Source organism: Chanodichthys erythropterus, chromosome 2 (genome assembly GCF_024489055.1).
Source record: "Chanodichthys erythropterus isolate Z2021 chromosome 2, ASM2448905v1, whole genome shotgun sequence".
Taxonomy (NCBI): Eukaryota; Metazoa; Chordata; class Actinopteri; order Cypriniformes; family Xenocyprididae; genus Chanodichthys; species Chanodichthys erythropterus.
The window spans coordinates 12,437,301-12,462,208 of NC_090222.1; the positions used below are offsets into that span (position 1 = coordinate 12,437,301).

The following is a 24,908-nucleotide window of genomic DNA, read 5'->3' on the forward strand; positions in this document are numbered from 1 at the left end:
TGCAATGCCATACAGTTTTGAAGCCATCAGTTCCAAAACGGTTATCTTGGTCTCATCACTCCAGAGTGTAGAGTCCCCATAGTCTACATCTTTGTCAGCATGGGCCCTGGCAAACTCTAGGTGGGCTTTTTTGTGCCTGGGCTTCAGGAGAGGCTTCTTTCGTGGACGGCACCCATGCATGCCATTCCTCTGCAGTGTACACCGTATTGTGTCACGGGAAATAGTCACCTCAGTTTGGCTTTCTACCTCTTTAGATAACTGCAGTGAACTTGCATGCCGATTTTCTTCAACCCTTCTCATCAAAGAACTTCTGACCTGGACGTATCTGTGAGATGGTTGCAGTTCCATCTTTTTTAAATCTTTGTACCACTTTTGCTACAGTATTCTGACTGATAAGTAAAGCTTTGCTGAACTTCTTGTTGCCTTCACCTTTCTGGTGTAAAGGAATTATTTTCTTTCTCAGGTCTTGTGACATTTCTCTTCCATGAGGTGCCATTGCTGACAGCATGAAATGGGAAGGGGTTTTAACACCTTTTATAGTAAACTGTCTGCTGTAATGAATAATTAGACTCGCCTGTGGTTGAATTCTTGTTAAATTACACATTTGTAGTCTAAAATTTAGCTTTGCTCCAGAGACTTTCAGTGGGTTGTACTCATTTTTGCATCACCCTAATTTGAGTAAAACTGAAAAATGTGTAATCTTAGTTATATTATTAACCTTACTTTCATGTTATAAGTTAAACAGATGTTATATAAAACTAAAGTCTTGTCAACAAATACCTATTGTATTCTTCTATTTTCTGATGAACACAGTCGGAGTTATATTAAAAATATCCTAACGCATCCAAGCTTTATAATGGCAGTGAACGGAACCACAGAGTATGAAGCTCAAGAAAGTGCATCTATCCATCATAAACATACTCCACACAGCTCCAGGGGGTTAATAAAGGACTTCTGATGTGGATAAATATGGATATTTTTTTACATAAATGCATTGCTACACTTCAGAAGGCCTATATTAACCACCCCTGGAGCCGTGTGGAGTACGGTTATGATGGATGGATATGGATGGATGCACTTTCTTGAGCTTTAAACTCCCATTCACTGCCATTATAAAGCTTGGATGCATCAGGATATATATTAAAATATCTCAGATTGCGTTCATCAGAAAGAAGAAAGTCATATACACCTAGGATGGCTTGAGGGTGAGTAAATCTTGGGTAATTTTCATTTTAAAGTGAACTAATCCTTTAAGATATTTAAGAATTTTTTAATCTTAAATTTCATAAAGCAGAATGTTTTAGAATTTTGAAGGACCTTATTGTTTTTGTAATACTTTCTAGAAGTTATGAACGGTTAACATATTTTTGTTCTCTTTTAAATTAGAGTTGCGTGTATCTCTTAATCTCCTCACACAAGAACTCATCAACACGAATGTTGTTGTTGCATCTCCAGTAGTTTGTTGTTGTTCTGTCTCATCAGTTTCTTTTTCGACTGTGAAACAACGGGCTGAGGCGATGTTGCCAGCTTGTAGACAAACTAATTAGTGCAAAAAGAAGTAAGCCGTATTTGCGAGCTGAGCATACAGAGTATTCACGGTTAGAAAAGTCAAGCTGTGTGCGTACAGCATGCATACTATGGTGATCATGAAAATTATGCATACCCTAATAATGTGTAAAAACTGAAACATGATTACAGTGGAAGTGAATGGGGTCATTCCGTGAATATCAAAATAGTATAGTCAGAAGACAAACAGTATACATGTTAAAGGTGCCCTAGAACTTTTTTTAAAAAGATGTAATATAAGTCTAAGGTGTCCCCTGAATGTGTCTGTGAAGTTTCAGCTCAAAATACCCCATAGATTTTTTTTAATTAATTTTTTTTAACTGCCTTTCTTTGGGGCATCATTATAAATGAGCCGATTCAGGGCTACTGGCCCTTTAATTCTCCTGCTCCCCACCCACGGAGCTCGCGCTTGCCTTGAACAGTACATAAACAAAGTTCACACAGCTAATATAACCCTCAAATGGATCTTTACAAATTGTTCGTCATGCATGCGTCGGATTATGTGAGTATTGTATACTGTTATATTGTTTACATTTGATTCTGAATGAATTTGAGGCTGTGCTCTGTGGCTAACGGCTAATGCTACACTGTTGGAGAGATTTATAAAGAATGAAGTTGTGTTTATGAATTATACAGACTGCAAGTGTTTGATAATGAAAATAGCGACGGCTCTTGTCTCGGTGAATACAGTAAGAAACGATGGTAACTTTAACCACATTTAACAGTACATTAGCAACATGCTAACAAAACATTTAGAAAGACAATTTACAAATATCACTAAAAATATCATGTTATCATGGATCATGTCAGTTATTATCGCTCCATCTGCCATTTTTCGCTGTTGTTCTTGCTTGCTTACCTAGTCTGTTGATTCACCTGTGCAGATCCAGACGTTACTGGCTGCCCTTGTCTAATGCCTTTCATAATGTTGGGATCATGGGCTGGCATATGCAAATATTGGGGGCGTACATATTAATGATCCCGACTGTTGCGTAACAGTTGGTGTTATGTTGAGATTCGCCTGTTCGTCTGAGGTCTTTTAAACAAATGAGATTTATATAAGAAGGAGGAAACAATGGAGTTTGAGACTCACTGTATGTCATTTCCATGTACTGAACTCTTGTTATTCAACTATGCCAAGATAAATACAATTTTTCAATCGAGGGCACCTTTAACATGATTTCATTGTAACTAAAATTACTTTTCAGTACAGTTTTTCTTTGGCCATTACAACAGAACGCCATAAAACAACTATACAAATTTAGTAGTAGTAGTTTTATCATTTACTCAACCTCTTTCATTCATCTCAACACAAATTAATTTTTAATGAAATATGAGAGATTTATGTCCCTTCATTAAAAGCTTATCCATTCCAGCAAGTACACTTGAGCTTGTGTTTACCACATTTAAAGGGATAGTTCACTAAAAAAATGAAAAATCTGTTATCATTTACTCACCCTCAAGTTATTCCAAACCATACATTTCTTTCTTCTGTTGAACACACAAAAAAAAAAAAAAAAGATATTTTGAAGAATGCTGGTAACCAAACAGTTTCTGGTCCCCACTGATTTCCATAGTATTTTTTTCATACTATGGAAGTTAATGGGGACTAGCAGCTGTTTAGTTACCCACATTCTTCAAATATCTTCTTTTTTGTTCAACAGAACATAGAAATTCAGGTTTAGAACAACTTGATGCTGAGTAAATAACTTTTAATTTTTGGGTGAACTATCCATTTAATGCGCTTTGAATGTGCATTTGTCAATGTGAATAAAAGCCTAAACTAATTCTGTTGATCATATAAAGTGAAGACTTGGATTGAACCGCTTGATTCATATGGATTTATTTTATGTCTTGAACATTTTGGTTGAATGGGCTTTCAGTGGAGTGACTGAAATCTCTTAGGTTTCATAAAAAAATTCTGTTTTGAAGATGAACAAAATTCTTACGAGTTTGAAACTGCATGAGGGTGAGCAAATAATGCCAGAATTGTCATTATCCAGTGAACTAATCTTTTAACTTGTATTGAACCAGGAATATTTATTCAATGCTTTAGAACAAAGTGTTTCAGTTCCTATGTTGCAGAGCTTTTAAAGTAGAGACAGTGCTGCTCTTGTGCTCGATTCATCAGTGCATGTTATACTCTTTGCCATTTTTTTAAACAAAATGTAACAAGCAGCAGATGCTCAAAAAAATAGGGCCTGATTTCTGGGACAAAATTTTAATCTTCTCCGCAATATATTGCAAACTCGCATTCAGAACACCCACTTCACGATCCAGTCAATTTCCAACAAAATTGCTCTTTTTCCACTCAAAAATATCTACATTTCGTATTTCTGAACATTGTTGGTAAAATGGGTTGGGAGTGGGTTTCATGTTTACTAGACAATGTTAGAACACTTTGTGTGTGCAACGCAAAGACCTGTATTAGTTTCAACAGAACTCCATCCTGCTAATTTGTCGTTTTTTTTTTTTTGTTTGTTTTTTTTACTGTAAGGTATATCGAGGCAAATGATGAATACACCTCAGAAAAATATCTACTTGACGTTTAAATAATTTACGCTCAATGGTGGTAATTAAAAGAATTGAATTAGCTCAGGTCCAGGTTACATCTACTCAGTTTTAATTTAGAGAAAAGTTAAAGTTTTTAAATTAGTAATTAATTTAGGGTGAAATTCAGTGTCTACATCAATAATACATGTGGACAGCGCTGTTATCTTATTTAAGCAGGTCTTATTTAAGTACTTGGCACTGCTCTCTAATTACCATATTCATGAAGTAAACAACCATCGTGAATAACTTTTGACTATAAGCTTATGCACTACATGCTTAATGCATTTACCTACCATGAATAATCCCATTCAGTTCTGGTACAAAATTAAAAGTATATCAACTCCCAATCATAAGATGTAGTTCTTCATGATGTCCTTCAGCTCATGGTAAGTCTGCTAAAGCAAAACGTACACTATAAGACTGAAGATTGCTGCTTTTCATGCCTGAATAAAGCTCCCCAGAATACATTGTCATAGCAACAGTTCTTTTTTTTTTTTCCAATATCAAACAACATGGATGAGAGTGCGCTTTGGGGAGCAGTTTGGGGTTTATTTTGCTCCCGTTTCTCAGTATGTCACCGTCTTGCGCTCTGCTGCTCATCAGGATAGCGTACACACCTGACAGGCCAAAATCATTTGCGGCGTCTCGCAAGTGTGCACGCCAGATAAAAGACTGATGGACAGACCCTGCGATCTGGGACTTAAAGCAAGGAGCTCGAGTCTTGTATTGTGCATTTGCTGTACGTGAATGACTTGTGTGAGAAATGCAATGTTTGGACTACTGTATAAATGAAATTAACTCAATTGATTTCTTTCAAAGCATGTGTAGGATATTGCAATCACTTGTTTCTCTTTTCCAGGTCCCAATCAGACATGACAGTGGAATCACTAGCTGCAGAAATCCTGAAGTCCATTGGGTCCCAGGCAGAATTGAGATCCACAGAACAGAGTTTCTCTCCTGGTATTTAATGTGTATATATATTTGTACTTTATTCTAATGTGTGTGAAAAACCTGCATACTTGTAAATATTTCACAATGGACTACTGAACACTTGTAATTCTAGATTGAATGTAACACACTTCAACTTTAGAGTGTGCCAGAAATTTTCCAAAAATAAAAATGTCCGCAAAATTTAAATTTAAAGTCCATTTTATTGTTTAGCCAGGTCATAACCAAGTCTCCAACCAACAATTGCAGGCTACAATAATTAGGGGTTCTTTTCAAAACCTTTCTAAAGCTACCATCAAAAAATAGATCAAGACAGGGAAAAGAAATAAGAAGAAAAAAAGAAAGAGCAAAACTGGCCCCAACTGATTGCAAACCCTTTGGAACATTTGTGATTTCATTAAAGCAAGAGAACTGATATTTGGACTTCTCCAATTCTTGGTTTTATACAAAAGCTACACAATGTTACATTTGATAAGAATACAATTGAACTGATTAATTAGTGTTCTACACCATAAACTCGATAAAATCTCGGATGGATCATTACCACTATAACTCAACACTATGAGAGAAAGAGAGACAAAGTCGAAAGGAATACAAAGTTCTGCAAAATAAAAGACGAATATCATAAAGCAAGCTAGATAAGTACCATTACAGACTGAAATATCCTTTGAAAAATAAAACGTAATAAAAAGTACAGGCAAGGCTAAGGTTGAAAACTCCATCTTAGGATTTGCTTTTTGGGCTTTCTTCTGTCAATCACACCAAATTCTGACCGACTAAGACCAGAACAAAAGTTTTACTTCCATGTGTTCCCATAGGAAACTCAGCTTGTATTAGTGTGTCAGGCACTTTCAGAGAAACTAGCCCACTCTCTTGAGCCCGCTCAGCAACTCTACAGGCCAAAATCACAATGCAGGTTCATTCAGATCAGACGATACAGCTGCAGCAGAGAGAAAAGAGGGGACAAACAGATTAGAATCCCATTAAACGCACACATACAGGATTGTAATGAATTCAGATGCAGCTCAGATTAGTTCTGCTACCGGCGTGCTTTACTCCAGCCTTTCAAATCTCCTACACACAGTGCGGTCAGCACAGATCAAACACAACCGGTCGTTCGCGAATCGAGTGCGCGTTCGGGCGTCTTGGTGCCTCACCTAAAAAGTCATTGTATTTACAGATCGGTATCGAACCAGGCCAGCTGATTGCTGTCGCCTGGCGGGAGGCCGTCGATCAGGTCCTGGGCGTGGCCGAGGTCGGGAAGGCCGTCTACGGGGTAATCTGGGCCGGGGTGGTGCCCGCCCATCTCGTGCTCCATCATGGGATCCATGCCCATGGCATCCTGCCCGTAACCTCCGGAATGGAAGGAGCGGTAGCTTGGGTCTGGAGGACGAGGGGAGTGGATGGGAAGTGGAGGGAGCACACACACACACACACACACACGTACACGTTAGAGGAAGCATATTAAACAGGCAGCTTACAAAAGCACAACCTCAGACCCACAAGACCAGACTCAACTGGAAACTGGCATTTTCCATGAATACAGTACACTTTGGTGCCCCACTTCAGGCTTTGAGGACTATTAATCCATCCATCTTAACTTTTTGGTGCTCTTCGGTCATTTTTGATTGAAAAATTGTACGTTTCGGTTTTTTTTTACTTCACCGAAATTGTATGAAACTTGGTAAAGGTTTTGGTATTTGTTATGTGAAAAAAAAAAAAATGGACATGATTCAAAAAGGTTAAATGGTCCTGAAAAAGTCGCTTTGGAAAAATGACCGCATTGGTAATTAATGGGAGACGTATTTCACCAAGTGAACACTTTTGGTACTGCTGCCAAACAAAGTCTTACTGAAAGCTAATTTTTTGAGATCAAGCTCAAATTTGGAACACAACTTGTTTAGATTTATGGCTTTGATTTTCTTGCAGTTTTACTGTAAAACGTGTTTTTTGAAAATATACATTTCCTATAAAATTTGAAAATAGTATTGAGCATTTTTCATCATTTCAAAGTTACAGAATTTTACGTCAAGTTAACTTAAGTTATTGCTGAAGTGAGAAAAGTGTAAAGTGTCACCTTTGAAAAGTGATCAAAATTAAGTCTCTGCTCCAAAGCATTCAAAATTTATGACAATTTAAATTTAGAAATTTAATTTTCAGGTGGATTATAACCTACACGTAAATATAATTTAGTACCATAAAATCCCCTAAATATACAAAATATTAAATAAACATTATTAAACTAAAATATAGTACATTAATTTCATTGAAATAATAATAATAATAATAATAATAATAATAATAATATTAAAAAAAGTCATTTTTGAGCACCAGAGGGTTTTTAAATTAAATTTACTAGGCATGGTGATTTTGACTCAAAAGATCTTGATCATCTTGGCTTGATCCAACAAATTGAATTGTACTGTCAATTTTGAATTTATGTCTTTGTAGTATTTTTTACTACTACTATATTACTATTTTTTATTTAACCTGTAATTTTATATACATTTAAACTAAAAACCCAACTTTGGTCCGAAAATAGAAAATATTTACTGAATGATCAGAAAATTGATAATTAAACAGTTGCAAATTTAGCCTATGTTATATATATACACTATATACTTTTTTTTTTTTTAAGTTGGACAAGCAAGGAAATGTTAGCAAGAATGACCATTCACTTTCATTGCATTAAAAAAAAAAAAAAAAAATGAAAGTGAATGGTGACTGAAGCTGTCTGGTTCTAATATTATGCCTAAAACAAATTCATGTTGTAAGGTGTCATGTGTTTGAAACAACATGAGGCGTTCCTTTTTTTAGTCAGCTATCATATTAAGAGTTCCAGGCCCTATTCAGTACCCTCTTCATGTAAAGTGCCAGCTGTGTTCAGCTCTAGGTTTGGTGGGTGAAGGCTGAAGCAGTGGATTAGTGAGTATCACACCCAGATGCTGAGAGCTGATCTCATTTCTGAGAATGATGAACTTACCGTCCTGTCTGTAGCCTAGAGGCTCTCCCTGTGCACCGATGTCCAGCCCTAGATCTCCAGTCTGCAAACAGACACGCAAGAAAAGAGGAACGCTCACTTCAACCTCTAATTCCACATATATCAGGGCTGAATCAGTTCCACAAATGCTTTCGAAGTGCTCGAGGCTCATAAAAACAATAATGCTTTGTTAGAAAGAATCACCTGCCCAGTAAATTCAGATATAACACCCACATCTGTCATAACAGATTCTGTAATGCACTGGGAATTTATAGGCTTAATCTACAGCAGGGCTCTGTGCCAGCGTTGATTGCAGGATTTAGCAGAGATGAGCCCCCTTACCTCGTTCCAGGTCATGGGCTCAGTTCTGAACAGAGAGCTGGTGAGCTCCACAGACAGTCGTTTCTTGTAGTCCTGGGGCTTATCCTCAGACATGCGGAACAGAACTGCGGCAGCGTACGTGGCTGTGGGCGAGAGATAGCAACGTTAGTGTGACCGAGAAAACATTCGAGCCAGCCCTGCTCACCTCAGCCACTGCCTCCAGTGGAAATCAGTGCAGAGCTGGGAAAACAAATCTGCATAGCATTTTGTATTCACACTTGCTCCTCTGTTTATTCTGTGGGAGTGTAACTTGTTTCTGCAAACTTTATCTTGAACACATCGTAAGGCAGTGACACAGTGTGCTGCCTTTATTATATTTAATTGTCTTTCTGCATTATTCTGTATCGGTTGCATGGGCACACACTTGCAGTTTATTAGAAGAGGAGAGAGCACACTCACCAACGCCCTCGTTTCTGGAGTGGAGGAGCTCTGTGAGGGGAGCAGTGGCCCCTTCTGCCTCGATGGCCTCGGCTGCCTCCTTATCCTGAGCCAGCTCACACAGCACACCTGCAGCCACACGCTGGATGTTCTCGATAGGAGAATACAGCAACTGCAGAGAGAGAGAGAGAGACACACACATCAGACAGGATGAAACTAGTTCAGCAGATGTAATTACAACTTAAAGGGTTAGTTCACCTAAAAATGAAAATTCTGTCATTTATTACTCACCCTCATGTCGTTCCACACCATTTTCGGAACATAAAATAAGATATTTTTGATGAAATCAGAAAATCTTTGACTTGTCCATAGACCGCAATTTAATTACCACTGTCAAGGCCCAGAAAGGAGTAAAATGGTCCACATGACTACTGTAGTTCAACCTTAATTTTATGAAGCGACGAAAATAATTTGTGCGCAAAGACAAATAACGCCTTTATTCAACAATTTCTTCTCTTCCCTGTCACTCTCCTACGCGGTTTACGTTGTATAGACAGTGCAGCGCTTCCGTGTTCTGTGTCAGAATGCTGGATCATTATTGGCCGGCTCCTGCATCAGTATCACACGCATGCGTTGTGCCGCTCGTGAACAGCTTTGGCTAATACTGAGCCGGCATTCGTACATTAACATGGAAGCGCTGCACTGTCTATACAATGTAAACAGCCTAGGAGAATGACAGGGAATAGAAGTCATTTTTTTGTTTTGTTATTGTGGGCACTACATAACATTAAGGTTGAACCACTGCAGTCACATGGACTATTTTAACTTTTACTGATTAATCATTACTTTTTTACTATCTTTCTGGGGCTTGAAAGTGGTAATTAAATTGCTGTCTCTGGAGGGGTCAGAGAGCTCACAGATTTCATAAAAAATATATGTGTTCCAAAGATGAACAAAGGTCTTACGGGTTTGGAACAACATGAGGGTGAGTAATAAATGACAGAATTTTCATTTTTGGATGAATTAACCCTTTAAATGTCAGGAAACAAGGGTCACCCAAAATTTCACTATTAATTCACTAAAATAGAACAATAGAGTGATAGTTCGATAAAACAGTAGAATAATAGAGGTAGAATGAATGTGAGAATGATAGATAAGCAATAGGCAGAACGACAGAACGACAAAACAATAGATGCGATAGACTGAACAAATGAGCAAACAAACGAAAGATAGATCAATAGACATAGAATGAACAAATTAAAGATTGAATTACAGAACGATAAAACGAATGAATGGACAAAACAGATCAATAGGCCGAAAGAATGACAATACTGATATAAGAAACTATATTGAACGAACAAAAAAAAAAAAAAAAAAAAAAAAAAAAAATATCGACCAATGATAGGTAGATCAATAGACAGAACAAATGACAAGATGACAACAGAGAGAGTGAGCTCTCAGTGACTGACCTGAACAAAAAGTGGAATAGTGTTAAGTCCTCTGATGACAATTCTGTTATGAATGTCTCTGGCTAGAATGTGCAGAGCTCCAGTGCAGCCCTCCACAATCTCCTCCATACGCACACCCTCCTGAAACACACAACACACATGAGATTCATTCACCTTGCCCTTCTGCAAGAAACATTTCACGTGTATATTTTAACTTCCGTGCTTATGTATAAATGAGCATAAATTCATTTCAGAATCATGAAATTTCACAATTCAGCTGCCTTTAAAAAAAAATGCTGATCATATGACCATGACTCACCACAAACTGCTGCTGTGTTCCACCCATGGAGGTGCGTCTCTGAGTGTCCTGATGGGCCCTGACCAGAAGCTGCACCAGGCGGGGAATGGCACCCTGCTCTCTGAGCGGGGCGTGGTTGGCAGGGCACAGCGCCAGGTTACGGATTAGTCCAACTGTGGCCTGGGAGAGAATACATTTTTAAATTTTTTTTTGAAATATACCTATTTTTATTAAAAAAATAATAATCATTTCAGTTCAGGCACAACAAAAGCCACTAAAAGACAGGAGCGATGACCTCATGTCAATTACATACCTTAATGAGAGGCCAATGTGAGGGAGGGTGGAGTAATTTGACCACCACAGGTAGCCCATAGTGCAGCCGCACTGCATTCTGGGCCATCTCTGCATCCTGGTGTCTGGAAGTAAGGTGACGGAGAGCACAGATAGCAGGCTCCGTGATGTCTTCTCTGTCTCCGGCCCGAAGAACAGTGCGCACAAGGGCCTCGATGCCACCCACTTGGCACACCATCATCTTGTTCTTGTAGTTGTTGCAGGTGAGGTTGGACAGGATTCCAGCAGCACACGTCACCACATTGATGTCGTCCGAACCGAGCAACTGGACCAGGGTGCCCAAGAGCCCCTCCATACCCTCCTGTAGATCAGAAGGAACCAGAGTTGAGACACACATCTTTCTTTAACCCATCCATGACAAAATCGATCCAGGATTTTTTTTTTAGTCCCGCACACGACCAGCCACAGCCACTCGTAACATTTTACTACACGTTACATGAGGTTGTAAGCCTACCATGAGTGGGTAAACTGTTAAATACACAAAATCATTCCAGAAATGTTTTGATAATTCAAGAATTCTGACATCACAACAACAGCAGGGTGAAATGTACACATAGCGCAGGCATTACAACCAAATGTAGCATCCGTTCATGCGCCATCGACACTGCTTTTTCACAATTTGATGTCCTGTGTGGAGTCAGAGCTGGCTACAGCCCTCAACCCCCATCACAGACAAAGGCAGGAATGACTGTTACCTGCACATCTACTTCTGCTAAAGACGTCTTCTCCATGGAAACAATGGGGAGACAGAAAGAGAGGGCTCATGTAGGAAGAACAGAAGACAGCGTAAAAGAGCTGAGGGAAAAAGAGACAGACGGATCGGTACCTGTTTGGTGGCAGCATCTGAAAGATTCCTCAAAGTCCACAAGCAGTTCTGTACCAGTCGCTGACTGGGGTCTGTGAGATGGAGGCCAAGTGCTTGCATGCCACCTGAAAACAGACACGAAGCTTCCATGTTCAAACCATCCTCAATCATCAACCTTACGCTATGATATACTGGACTAAACTGAAGACAGATGGTCTTACCAGCCTCAACGATGGCAGGTTTGTTACTGGAGCAAACAGAGAGCACTTTGAGCACTCGACTGGTGGTCCACAATAGTTTCTCATAGGTGTAGGTCCTCATGATGTTGACCAGAGCCTGTGGGCCTCCGCTGGCCAGAATGATAAGCTGAAAAGAAAAGCAAATCGCATGTGTTTACTCAGTTCACCCAGGTCAACATTTACTCCATACTGCACATCTCAAACCTGGTAACTTTGTTAATAAATGACCAAATATATACAAAAACAGGCAAATAAGTGCATGTGGCAAATAAGTAAAATAATATAGTAGGGCTGCACGTTTAATCAAATGTGATTATCAAAAAACACAGACTGTGATAATTAAATATATGTGCTGCATGTTTCAGAGGGAAGTGTGGCAATGTGCTTATTTACACGCAACCTCGTGATCTAGTGTTTTCAGTGTCACAGAGTGGCTCAGTTCACAGTAAAAGCTGCTCATCACCAACTCCATTTCTGCATGTGCTCTGAGTTTGAGTCATTTGTAATGTGTATTTAGGAACACAACATGTGACAACTTGAGAAGATGGGAAACCGGCTGTGAACAAGCACCAAAATAAAAGCTCAATGGTTTAATACTTGAAAAAGAAGAAATTAAGACAGTCATAACCATTAGTAATATAACTGAGCAAATTGTGCAGCCCTACAAAACCAGCACAGCAAACCTGGAGCACTTTAAATTAAATTGTTTTAGCAGAATTTTTTTTTTTTTTTTTTTTTTTAAATCGTGCAGCCCTGTAATATAGACAGACATTCAGTGCAGAGAAGTTCAACATCAAGGTGCAAATAAAGAACGCTTAATCTAAATATAGAGGTATTTTGTTGCTGTGCTAAATTAGTGATGTAAGATTTTTAAAAAAAAAAAAAAAAAAAAAAAACCCGTAAACAGGTGTGAAGTTGGCCAAGCACCCTTCTGTGATGTGCCTAGTTTTGAAAATTTTTTGCTTCTTACTTTGCTTTCCTGATTTCCATATGCCAGAATCTGAAGGCAGTCTGTCGTGATGGCGAGGAATTTCACATTTGTTTTGTTTAACAAGGCCACCATTTTCTGTAGGCCTCCAGCCAGACGAACAGCCATCTTGGCCCCTTCCTGGTGCAGTAGCAGGTTGTGTAGAGTCGTAATGGCATAAAACAATACAGAGTCCACCGGGGAGCTGAAGAGACCACATCAAAATCAATTAGCACCAAACTACAGATAAATAAAAATGGATTCAAACTTAGGCACACAGAGCAGTTCTCAATATGACTCAGTCCTTGAATTCCAACACACTACAGCTCCCCTGATTCAAAATTCATTATGGTTGATTACATGTGCTTAAAAACAGAGCATGAGGGAGAACCAACCCAAGCATTTTGACGAGGGCAGGGATGCCTCCCGATTTGAAGATGGCAAGCAGGCCTTCTCTGTGGTGGGAAAGGTTGTGCAGGGTGCCGGAGGTGCAGCGGGCCGTTTCTACATCACTAGTGTTCTGCATGGTCCTCACAATGGCAGACACCATCTGTGGGGATCGCATGATGGCGTGACGAGAGGCCTCCTTCTTAGAGAGCTGATGCACCATCACAGCTGCCTTATTAACCACCACCTGATGAAAAAAAAAAAAAAAAAAAAAGACGAAAACAAGCCATTAGGGCACTCTCACATTGTCACAGCACTGGATGTTTTTGACTATCTGGCTTCCAACCTGATCCTCATCATTCAGTAGTTTGGTAAGCTCTGGAATGGCGCGGGTGGCCAGCTCTGCATCGTCCTGGTAGTTGATGAGGTTGACCACGGCGTGTTTGAGCATCTGCGAGGGCTCGGCCAGGCGCTGGACGTTGGTGGGGTGAGCAGAGTCAAACTGTGTGGAAGGTATCTGCATGCCCTCATCTAGAGTCTCGGGGAACATGGCCGCCCGGACTCTCTGGGCTCTAGTCATGGCGTACTGACCATCAATGTCTACAGAGAAGCATAGTACTATATAAAGTCTTGTGCACAGTTAATCAAAATGACTTCAAAGATCTATTATGTCTATGAATATAATCGAGTGATTGTTAATTCCACATTGAAAAGATACAAACAAGCCATAACAATAAGCAATTGTCTCAGTGTCATGTCTTACATAACCCTTGTGAGTGTAGTTTTTAAATAAGTGAACTGTGCATTTTCCATTCCAACATTCAAGGGTTTTTTTTGACTCAACCTCACATTAATTAAATTAAACCCTTGTTTTTTTCCCAAATATATTCTTTTCACAATTTCAAAAATAACAAGACAATCGGCACATACCTGCTACCTGCTCCTGGTTGAAGGACTGGTTAAAGCCCTGCTCCCATTCATAAAGCACCTGATTATCCACATCATCATCTTCTGGGTTGCCCTTGCCACTCAGGGATGGGGCAGTGGTTGTGGCCCCAGAGTGGATACCTGAGTCCAGGTAAGACTGCTGCTGCCAATGGCTGACCGCAGCCTTGCGATCCGGCTCCATGGCCATGTCCAGCTCCATCAAGTCAGCTGCACATGAAACATTACACAATGAGTTAATAAATAGTATTTCGGCAAGAAGTAGTATTTAAACTCTTCTACATGTTTCTATAGTAAAATATGTTTGGTTTAACAAGTTGAAATGTCAGAAGAACTTACATTGGGTAGCCATGATTCTCTCACAGCCAAGCACAGCTTCCTAATCTGAAACACACACAGCAACATGGTTAATTTCACATTTGTAGTGCCAACTCTCTCTCTCATATAGTCAAACACCGCTCAAACACATTCCAGAGAAGTCCAGCATGAAGCACACACAAGCCCCAGTGTTCGGACTGAATGCTCTCTGTCTCCTAACCTGACTGCAGCTGGGATGAAAGAGTGAGGCAGGATGTGCCGCACTACACACACACAGCTACTCTTATTATCTGCAGGTCCCTCATGATACTCCCCGGAAAGACACGTGGTGAACAATAAACAGAGCTACAGGAAATCAAAGGCCTTTGTGATAATTCAGGAATTTAGGGGTTATTGTAGGAGTTTCTACATTTATCATTCAAAAGTGTGCATTTAGCCAGAAAAAAAAAATGGTCAAGAAGTTATTACATTACGTATGTAAAACAATGTAAATGACATCAAGGTAACATTATCTACCCAGCTGACAACAATGAGGTTTTGTTGATACTGTGACAATATTAAAATGTTTCAAAACAGATGTCTTTTTAAAAATCAGCAAGCATTTGAATAGCTACATTTGAAACATTCATTTCCTGCCATCACCACAGATACTGCCAATTAAACTATTATTTTTGCATTGAGGAAGGTTCAAAGAAAGATTTTTTTATATACGTTTGACATTTTCCACTTAAAAATAGACCTGGACTCACAATGACATATTTCTTCCAAAAATACCCATATACAAATCCATATTTGTCATTTTACGAAGTAATTCCATCACAAGCATGATAATAAAGCTTGAACTATTAGCGTTACTCCAAACATCCAACCCCCATCTCCTCCTCTAAGCCATGAAGGTTCTTAACACATTCACTAGCAAAAGAGGTGCTAAAGGTTTATATGACCTTCAATAATGTGCTCAGCCAGAAACCCCACCATCACAACAGCGTCAATATGCACATGACATTCTTTACCGATTGCCCATCAACGTCAGCAGTTAACACCTACTGAAGTGATACTGAATTCAATGTCTCAGTCTGGGGGGCCCCAGTCTCCTTCCCTTTTGTGAGGCCTCCTCCAGAATTACCATAACACAAGCTCAGAGCCCACCTCCTTTATTCAGACGTACAACACCCCTCTCCAAGTCAGCAGGCAGAATGCAACCCCTCTCCGAGGCATCCAGCATTCACATGTAGCCTTGGGACCGAAACTGGCTGCCCATGCCTCTCCATTGTGTTGATTAGCAAAACATACTGTTCCTCTCAGTTAAACAACTCTTACAAAACACAAACATGTTGCAGCATGTGAAAAGGTCACTCGGTAGAACGTTTGTTTCATCAAGCCATCATCAACATTTTGCTGTTTTTGTTCAAGAGCTGTTAGTCCATGTCGAACAACACCTCAGGAGGTTTAGCTTAACGACGCAACAAGGACTTGGAATTATTCAGAGAAAAATAACTTTCCTGTGCATTCGGCTCTATAGTCTCGCACACATTCACTATTGTCAGGATTTGGCTCTCGAAAGCAAGCTCTTAAAGTTCAGGAGCTAAATTAGGTCAAGTGAAGAAAAGCTAGACTGGAATACAGATGTGTGTGCTGTTGCACAGTCTATGGATAAACCTCAACTATTCAGAAACAAATTAAATTAACAGTGCTTTATATATTTATTTCATTTTACATAACAGAAGAATTCAGGTAAGAAGTAATACAAAAATTGAATAATCAAATGTAAAAATAATCACTGCATAGTCTTTAGTGCATTAATTACAGCAGGGCTTGACCATAAGGACTTCCGAGGGCCTGGGGTCAGCAAAAAAAAGTGACATTCGGGACAGTCGATGGAACTGTCACTTGCCCGATCGGGCCGGCGCTGCATCGTCAAGGAAAGTTTATCATAAGCCTTGCCGATTAAAAATATTCAAGCACAAGAAGATGTGAAAGAACTCCATTCAATACTTGTGGGCTGTGAGAAGTTTGGTGTGCGCAAACTGCACATCTGAAGCACGCGCACAGAAAGCAGCCTCTCAGACAGGACATGAATGCTGAATTGAGTTCTCTCACATCGCTTGCGCTTGAATCATAAAATTGTCAAAATGGCATTTTTCTAAGTCATAAACATTGTATTATGTCTTAAGTGAACGTAAACAGTTGAGAAATAAAATGCATAACAGTATATTGGATCTGTGCAGCTCTTAAAGTGACAGCAGCAGGATTTTTTTTATGTAAAAAAAAAAAAAGGACAAAGAGGAAAAAAATTTAAACTGATCTTGACAACTTTTGTAATAAGGATTAGTATTTTTATAATTTATTCAGTGAAGACTTTTTTTACATTTGACCTGAAAAATACTGTTAACAACATGAAGAGCACTGTTTATTTTATTTGTTTTATGGTATTTATTTGTGCTATTGCTCGTAATTTGACTATTCGTTCTTACTTTATTACTGTTAGTTACCTGTTAGTTAGTCTAGTAGTTTTTGGTGTCATAAACTCATAAAAAAACAAACTTCCTTTAATCCCTCCCTATTCTAGCTTATGCTACTCTGAAACTTTGTATTTTCGAGCACTTGTGGTGTCTATTTGCCTCTACACGATGAATCACTTGCTGTATTCTACACCTGTAAGTCGCTCTAGATAAAAGCATCTGCAAAATGAAGAAATGTAAATAATTATGTAGGCATATTTTATTTATTACTTTTGTGGTGGGGCCAGTGAAAATTTTAGCAGTGCAAGTAAAAATTAACTACTGGCCCAAAGAAAAAATCCAAAGCATTTAGCAGTGTTACAAATAAATCTATTATTAATAAAGCTACAAAAGTTTAGTCAAGCAGCGTGATTCCCTCTTTTCTTTTGTTGCTCGATCAACATTAATGACAGACAGCAGCAGGTTTATTAGATTAAGACCTAATGCACGGATCTAATATAATGTTACACATCAGATTTCCGTGGCTTATTGCTCTTAATTCTGTTTAGCATCAAGCACATCCTGCACTATTTCACATTCACGCATGTTCTTTTCGTAAAAATCAAAACATCAGAAACTTCGTAAGGTTGCTTCGAAGTTGTGGATCTTCGAAAACTGAGCCTCTTGCAAAGTTACCAAACATGCTACGTGAGAATGAAACTTGATTGCTGAACATGGAAGGGCGGGGCGGCATATTTCCGGCTTATATTTTCGGCCTTTTTTTCTTTCGGCCAAAAAACGAAATGCCATTTTCGGCCGATAATTTCCGGTGGCCGAAAATTCGGTGCATCTTTAATATCAGCATTATGATGCATTATAAAAACTTTACTATATTCCACAACTCTAGACAAATAGCTGTAGCCGACTCAGTTCAAGCGGAAGCACAGAATGCACATGAGCCGATCATTTCTACCTTTTTACTACTAGTTGTAGCACACACAAAAAAAACAAACATGAATGAACAATAGAAGGTATGTTGAAATAAACAGTATGACTTATTTAACCTGTTAGTGATGTTTTCATTAATGCATGTATGAATAAATGTTTCAATAATGTATTGGAATAAAAGCATTATATTATTAATAGGGTGTTGCAAAATGGCTAATGAGCCATTTAATTGTTTTGCATACAACTCAGTTGTTATTGGTGTTGCCTAATTATAGTAGTCAACATTTGGATCAAGATCTTTCAAAGTTGTCCTAAAACCTTCTTCTTAAGACAACTTAGTTCTTAGAACAACTTTGATTAACTTTGATCCACTTCTAATGCTGACTACTGTATAAACTGATTATTAAAAAAAAACTATTTCAGTATCTTTAGTTTGCATTACTACAACAAGAAGTTTAATCAAACTGTACCGTAGCTCGACAGTGAAACCAAAAGCAGGCCGTGTTGTGAATGATTAAGTTTTAAGGAATGGAAATCTCACCTGCACCAACAAAGTGGTGCCAAAACAAACCCCTGGCCCAGGAGGAGAACGGAAGTGACACACCAAAGAATACAAAACTCTCAAATCCTGTACAGCACTGCGTCAAACTGAGTCAAAATGACACGGTCAGCTATTATGGTATGTATATTTGCCAATAACGAGGACAGTTCCTCTAGGAGGCAGCTTTCAGTATTCTGAATGCAGAGCATGGAAAGTGTGTTTGATAAGGGGATGTGTAAAACAGTGCTGCTGTGGCACTCCGCCTGGGGCTGCGAGAGTTTCACAGCAGTCAGCCAGTCACTTGGTCTATGGTTCACAACATCTGGAGTCAATTGGAGAGATAAACCCAGCAGCATACAGGCTTTAACCCCCCTGCGGTATGACTGCTCTCTTTCGCACGCAACGTGAGATGCCAACTGAGCCTCAGCCTCCAAGAAATCCCACACACAAGCCACACTTAAACAGTCCTCTTGCTCAGTCAATTGAGATGATGCATGGAAATAAGCCCTAACAAACCACTACAGGTTAGTCTGTGTCACTGATGAGGTCATACTGGATGTATTTAGATGATCAAACTGACTCAACCCTTTCCAGAGCTCAATCGCTGGGTTATACAATCATCTGAATGGGTAATGATGAAGAGAAAGGTGAGCTCTTCTGAGTTTTACTCTAGCTGAACTTCACTAGTAGTGTTGTCTAAAGTACTGACTTCGATACCAAGTCAATACTGAAATTATAAATGTGACACTTTGAGTGGATTCGTATACACCTCTGATTGGCCACTGTGTTCACATACTCATCAGATTAACTGTGATTGGCTACAATGATCAACGCTTTTCAAAAACTTGTAAATAGACATCAGTGATACACTTCACAGATACACATGGGAGCATTTGAAAGTAGGCATCCATCACTGGACTGCTCCCACTTTCAAATTCAAAAACTTCTGTGTGCTTTCAAACTCTCCCATGAGTTGATCATTGTAGCCAATCACAGATATATATGTTGAGCACGTGAATACAATGACCAATCAGGAGTTTACGAATCCACTCAACAGTGCTCTAAGAGTCACATTTTTAAAGTTTCACTATTGACTTGGTATCGAAGTCTGTACTTTTGACAACTGTATTCCCTAGTTTCTTCATTTCACAGACAGACTTGCTTGGTTATGAAGAATCCTAACCATAATAACCACATTCGTGTGATTTTCACTGCCCGGCCAACATGCACATCTGAAACTAATCTGAATGTTTTGGTACCTCTACTGGGTGGAACATGGGTGGACTTGGCTACACATAAAAATGTGGTTGGGGGGGGGTTGGAAGATGCAGTGTCCGCATAGAGCTCTAGCAGAAAGACTACTAACAATGAGCAGGAAATAAGCACTCATTACTCAAAGCCTGAATTTGACTTGGAAAACAAATCTATGTTACGCATACGTAGAATTTCAGAGTCAGCATTGTGAGGAAAAGCAAACGTCTGCATCACAAAACAATAGCCTGGACCAAACTCACTGTTCTTTTGTCATTAGTAACTTCATCCCCTAGCTGGAGCTCTATTCAAACTCCATGTCCATATGAAACTTTGCACTAAAATAAGTGTGAAGACAAAACGAGAACACTGTTTCCAACTAGCCTACACAGTTCATTTAAGATGCACTTATGTAATTCACACACACATCATGACTGCACCTGGGCTCCACATCAATATTAAAAGTATCCAATATATGGATACTAAAACAGACCAACTACAAAAAACACAAAACAAACAGCCAAAGTTCTCCCAAACCCTGTGCCCATTCCATACTCCACAACGGGCTTCTCCAATGAAACTTAAGGAGGCTTGAGAAGACTGAGGCATTTGTTTGTAATCCTTGGCATCCAAACAGCATGTGAATTTAAATACCACCCAAATGGCTTGGGCTAAGTGCCTGTTGTGACCAGGGGCATGCAGCTTAGATAGCGATTTCAACACCCGCATTCGATTTCAGAAATCTGCCTATTGTGTGCAGTATTTCAAAAGATCTTAGTCGCTAGCTCCCAGGAACATCCTATACTACACATCTGCTCCCAATGTGTCAACCGTGATGAGAGATGCTGTAACAGCCCGAGTCTGCGCACACGTACACACTGAATGCAGCTCGGCTCAATGTTTGACTTCACATTCAAAAACACACTACTGATATGACTGCTAACCCAGACGATCATTTAGAGAGTTCAGGCATAAAGACTCAAAGTAAACAGTTGGGAGAATATTGTGTGTATCAGCCAAGCACTTAGTCCACCGATAAAGGAAAAGCATTTACAAACCAATCAGAAAAACTAAAACTTTAAAGTATTCTAGAAACGCTGGAAAGCTTGATAATGCACATGACTGCCATGCTGAATGGGTGGTGATGCATTAGAACTATCACAGGCATTTTATTAACTCAGATAGGATCAAATGAATATAAATTTAATGTGGGGAAGAAAAGTAAAATTGACTAATGTTCTCTTTTGAAAGTTTTTGCAGTTTTCCCCAAGTAAAAATCTACATTTTTAAAGGAGCGTTTACACAAAATCTTAATTTTAGATGGATTTAAACAGATGTTTGTCACTCACTGCACTGACATTAGCACAGTTATGATTCAACAAACACCAGTCATCATATAAACATCCCAAAACCTGTGGTTACTTCAACAGAAACTCTTAAATGCCCAAGACAACTTGACTCACCCTTACGTTGTTTCGAACCTGTATGAGTTTCTCTCTTCTGTTGAACACAAACAATATTTTGACAATGTCAGCAAACAGTTGATGGTAGCCATTCATTTCCATAGTATTTTTTTTCCTACTATGGAAGTCAGTGGCTACCGTCAACTGTTTGGTTACCGACATTCTTCAAAATATCTTTTTAGTTCAGCAGGAGAAAAACTAATACAGGTTTGGAACACCACAAGGGTGAGTAAATAAGGACAAATTTAATTTGTGGGTGAACTATCCCTTTAAGTTAATGCAACAAAAAAACTATTAATGTAGTCCCAACACAAATTAATTAAGTAACAATTTTAAATATTAAAGTGGACTTGACAATTACATTACGTTTAAAAAAAAAAAAACGCAATTGTGTTGCTATAACTCATTTTAATTAAGTGAATTCAACAAGCAGCAAAAATCTTTTTTCCCCCCCAATGTACACTTACTGAATTTCCAGAACCTACCAAACCACCACAAACAAAGTTTCATGGAAGAAAAAAAAACAACAATATATTAGTTACTACAACCAGGGATAAAAAAAAAAAGACTAGAATACCTAATGTCTATGAAAAGGAAGGAAGCTATGCATTCTGCCTTAAGTTAGACTCCATGGCAGAGGTAGAGGAAAAGACACATGTTTGGTTTTCATTTTAAGCCACGTGAATCATTAACAAATTTACTGCCAGGGGTGCTTACAGGGGCGACTACGGTATCATATGCTGTGCTAAAAAATAAACCATTTGACACTAAAATATAAACCCACACCTTTGCAGAACACAGGGGAGCTTGCAGGAAATAATGTATCATTTAGTAAAGCTGGAAACGGATGTAGTGTGAAGAAGAGGAGTTGGGGAGTGATGTATTGGTAGGGTATGCGCCCGTCCGCAAAGCCCGTGTGCGCGCATCGAGCCCGATGATCCCCACCCCCATCAGCGCGAGCTCCAGCAGAGTCAGATTTCACTCAAGCTCCTCCTCGACTTCCTCTCAACGGCCAAACACTTTAAATGCCTTTGTTTGTTTCTTACTAAGAAACTTGAATATGGGTCATATTTACTACCGCATGGTTTTACTAAAATCACAAGTGTTTATAACTCAAGGTGATACAGATGGCCAGGTATTTGAGCAGAAAATGTTACCACAAACTTGGTATCCTCCAGATTTTTGTCAGTCACAAAAAAAAGTCTACATCTCGGGTTCAGTAAATACGCAAACGAGCTTGAAAAAGTCAACTAAAAGACTTATCAGTTCATATTAGTTAACCACAGCCTAACTTTTAACCTACCACCACATACCCGACTTAAACACAGATTTACTGTTGCGGTGAAACCAAACCAACTTTTTTGTTGCGTTTACAGTGAGAATTAGCACATAACTAAATAATTCGTGTAAAAAGGAAGTAGATATCCAGCTGAGATAGCGGAGGATTTGACATGGTCTCCACAAAACACTTTTCCAGCCCTAAAATGCTAACCAAGCTAGCACCAAAGACACTAAATGTCTTAACTCTGAGCTTCAAATACACCTTTTCCGATTAATTAAAACGCCTGCTCGAACAAATCCGCGTTTATATGAGTCAATGTAGGAGGAATTTGGTCGTGATTTTGCAGCAATACGTTATATCCAGTGGCTGATCTCCTCATTCCCCACAGCTGCAGAAAGGCATTACCAAACATTCTGTACAATAACCAACAACACATTTAATCGGCAGAACACTTACCTGTATCAAAAGCTGTATATTCCTTTTTCGCTTTTCAGTACTTAAACACGATTAATGGCGACAATCCGTTGAGAAATTGTGAGAGAATGACCCGCAGCTCCTGCTGAGAGTGAATGTGTGCGCGAGGACTCCGCGCTCGCGCAGCAGCAGCACACTGGGAAAGATGGCGTCACTCCATATGTGCGCGAGCCATTATAAAAACTCCTACCCATACCATATCCTACCGCCTTCCGGAAAATTAGATCCCGTGCCGCCGGATCTTTATTGTAATTAAACCAAAAGACGTTTCCATACCCAACAACGGCTTACAGATATAAAATTGAGTAGTGTTGGAAATGGCGGCGCGCTGAACGACCGAAATGTAAGATAATTTTGGGGAGTATGTAAAATAAGGATTCGTGCGTATGAATACACGAGCTACACGGCTGTGGTGCGGCAAGGGGGGCGCACCTATTCATTAAGTTTTATGACTCTCGCAAAAAAAGAGTGTGTAGTGTTGACGAGAAGCAACGCGACAAGATGACCAGCCTAAATCACAAATAATAATAATAATAATAATAAATCTGTGTGGTAATAAATGTCTGTAAATCTTTATGGCAAACGGAAGCTATATGGGCTCGGCGGTTTAGGTTTTAGGGACGGAGGAAGTTTTTCCATCTCTCTCCCCAGTAGAACAATGCAGCGAGGATCGGAAAACTACTGGATCAAACCACTGAGACATTTTACTTATATATGCTAAAATGTCGATCTATTTAATTAAATATTGTATTTACAATTATTTACAACTAGAAAAGCTCCGAGGACATATTTTCGGCTGCGGCAGACTGTTGGGTTCATGAAAGCAAATATTCGACGTATGTCGTTTAAACCTCTGAAATGACTATATACATTTGAAATGACTATACGTATCTAATTAATGGCCTTTCAACGTGCATATTTTGCGTGTATGCAAAACACAATTAGTGTCGTGACTGTGTGCCTCCATGGTGAAGCTGTCATGTTGAGACTGGCTCTTACCTCAACTGTTCCCTGAGTTTCCATGCAAAATAGAGAGAGAGAGGAGGAGGGGCTGAGGGAGCAAAACAGTGCCAAAACACACACTTTGACTATATTTAATAAAATTATCTTTAATTGTCACAGTAAAACATTTTGAAGTCATTGTGGTATTTTGTATACCTTATGACAACATGTTCATTGGTTGCCCCCTTGTTTGGACCCCTGTGCTCCATTGACTTATTGAAATCTTATTGAGGATGCGAGACATCACCATTAAAATGCTAAAAACTAACAATATGTAAAATATATGTCAACAGCAATCAAGATATGTAGGGGTTCAGAGTTGACTATTGAAGTCTATACATTATATTTTATTTTTAAATACTAAATAAAGTTTAACATTAATGTGACCCACTGATTTCCTTCAGTCTATGACATTAAAAGCAGAACAGGCAAATAAAGCTTCTCTATTTAATATGCAAGCGATATTGTAAACTGGATTCAAAATAATATGTGTCTGAATAAATGATACATATATTCAGCTTTTCATATTAATAAGCATTGACCCCCACCAAAATAAAATGTCAATTTAATTCCATGAACTTATATTTTAAAGCTTTTTTACCTTCTACAATGTTTATTAATTGCAGTCCAGATATTTTTATTCCTATAGAATCAACATCTAATGTTATCTTCTTTTTTAGCCCCTTTAAATAGCTGCTGAAATATATTTAAAGCTTGAAATTAAATATAGTACTTTAGTGTGTGTGTGTGTGTGTGTGTGTGTGTGTGTGTGTGTGTGTGTGTGTGTGTGTGTGTGTGTGTGTGTGTGTGTGTGTGTGTGTGTGTTTGTGTGTGTGTGTGTGTGTGTGTATAAATATCATAAGCAATACTAGAATATATTTATGGTACCGAAAACAGTATGAGCAATTGTTTCAGTGCATTTGACAGTTTTTCCAGTTAACT

General features: G+C 38.9%; 2 protein-coding genes across 4 annotated transcripts in view; one reads left to right on the forward strand and one right to left on the reverse strand.

Moving 5' to 3' along the window:
- Nucleotides 1-6,009, forward strand: part of ulk4 (unc-51 like kinase 4) — a 276,239-nt gene extending 270,230 nt beyond the window's left edge. For both annotated transcript variants that reach the window (XM_067401179.1, XM_067401171.1), the window contains exon 37: nucleotides 4,979-6,009. In XM_067401179.1, coding sequence (XP_067257280.1) covers nucleotides 4,979-5,087 — 109 coding nt within the window. In that variant the 3' untranslated portion in view covers nucleotides 5,088-6,009. The remainder of the gene's footprint in view (nucleotides 1-4,978) is intronic.
- Nucleotides 5,251-23,127, reverse strand: ctnnb1 (catenin (cadherin-associated protein), beta 1). Of its 2 annotated transcripts, XM_067401188.1 has the most exons (16): nucleotides 22,947-23,127; nucleotides 14,586-14,630; nucleotides 14,232-14,456; nucleotides 13,648-13,901; nucleotides 13,310-13,548; nucleotides 12,918-13,119; nucleotides 11,930-12,074; nucleotides 11,730-11,833; nucleotides 10,866-11,204; nucleotides 10,574-10,732; nucleotides 10,276-10,395; nucleotides 8,828-8,978; nucleotides 8,390-8,511; nucleotides 8,051-8,111; nucleotides 6,225-6,450; nucleotides 5,252-6,007 (listed from the first exon to the last, which is right to left on the reverse strand). In XM_067401188.1, the coding sequence occupies exons 2-15, from the start codon at nucleotides 14,596-14,598 to the stop codon at nucleotides 6,242-6,244; spliced, it is 2,343 nt and encodes a 780-aa protein (XP_067257289.1). In that variant the 5' UTR covers nucleotides 14,599-14,630; nucleotides 22,947-23,127; the 3' UTR covers nucleotides 5,252-6,007; nucleotides 6,225-6,241. The 2 variants fall into 2 exon arrangements, with proteins under 2 accessions (XP_067257296.1, XP_067257289.1); XM_067401195.1 differs by lacking the exon at nucleotides 6,225-6,450 and having other exon boundaries at nucleotides 5,251-6,007.
- Between the last annotated feature and the right edge of the window lie 1,781 nt (nucleotides 23,128-24,908).

Coding starts and splice junctions, on each gene's coding strand:
- ctnnb1 (XM_067401188.1), bottom strand. Junction 10,396..10,573: donor GAACACAGCAGCAGTTTGTG/GTGAGTCATGGT, acceptor TGTGTGTTTCAG/GAGGGTGTGCGTATGGAGGA. Junction 8,112..8,389: donor AGCCCATGACCTGGAACGAG/GTAAGGGGGCTC, acceptor GTCTGTTTGCAG/ACTGGAGATCTAGGGCTGGA.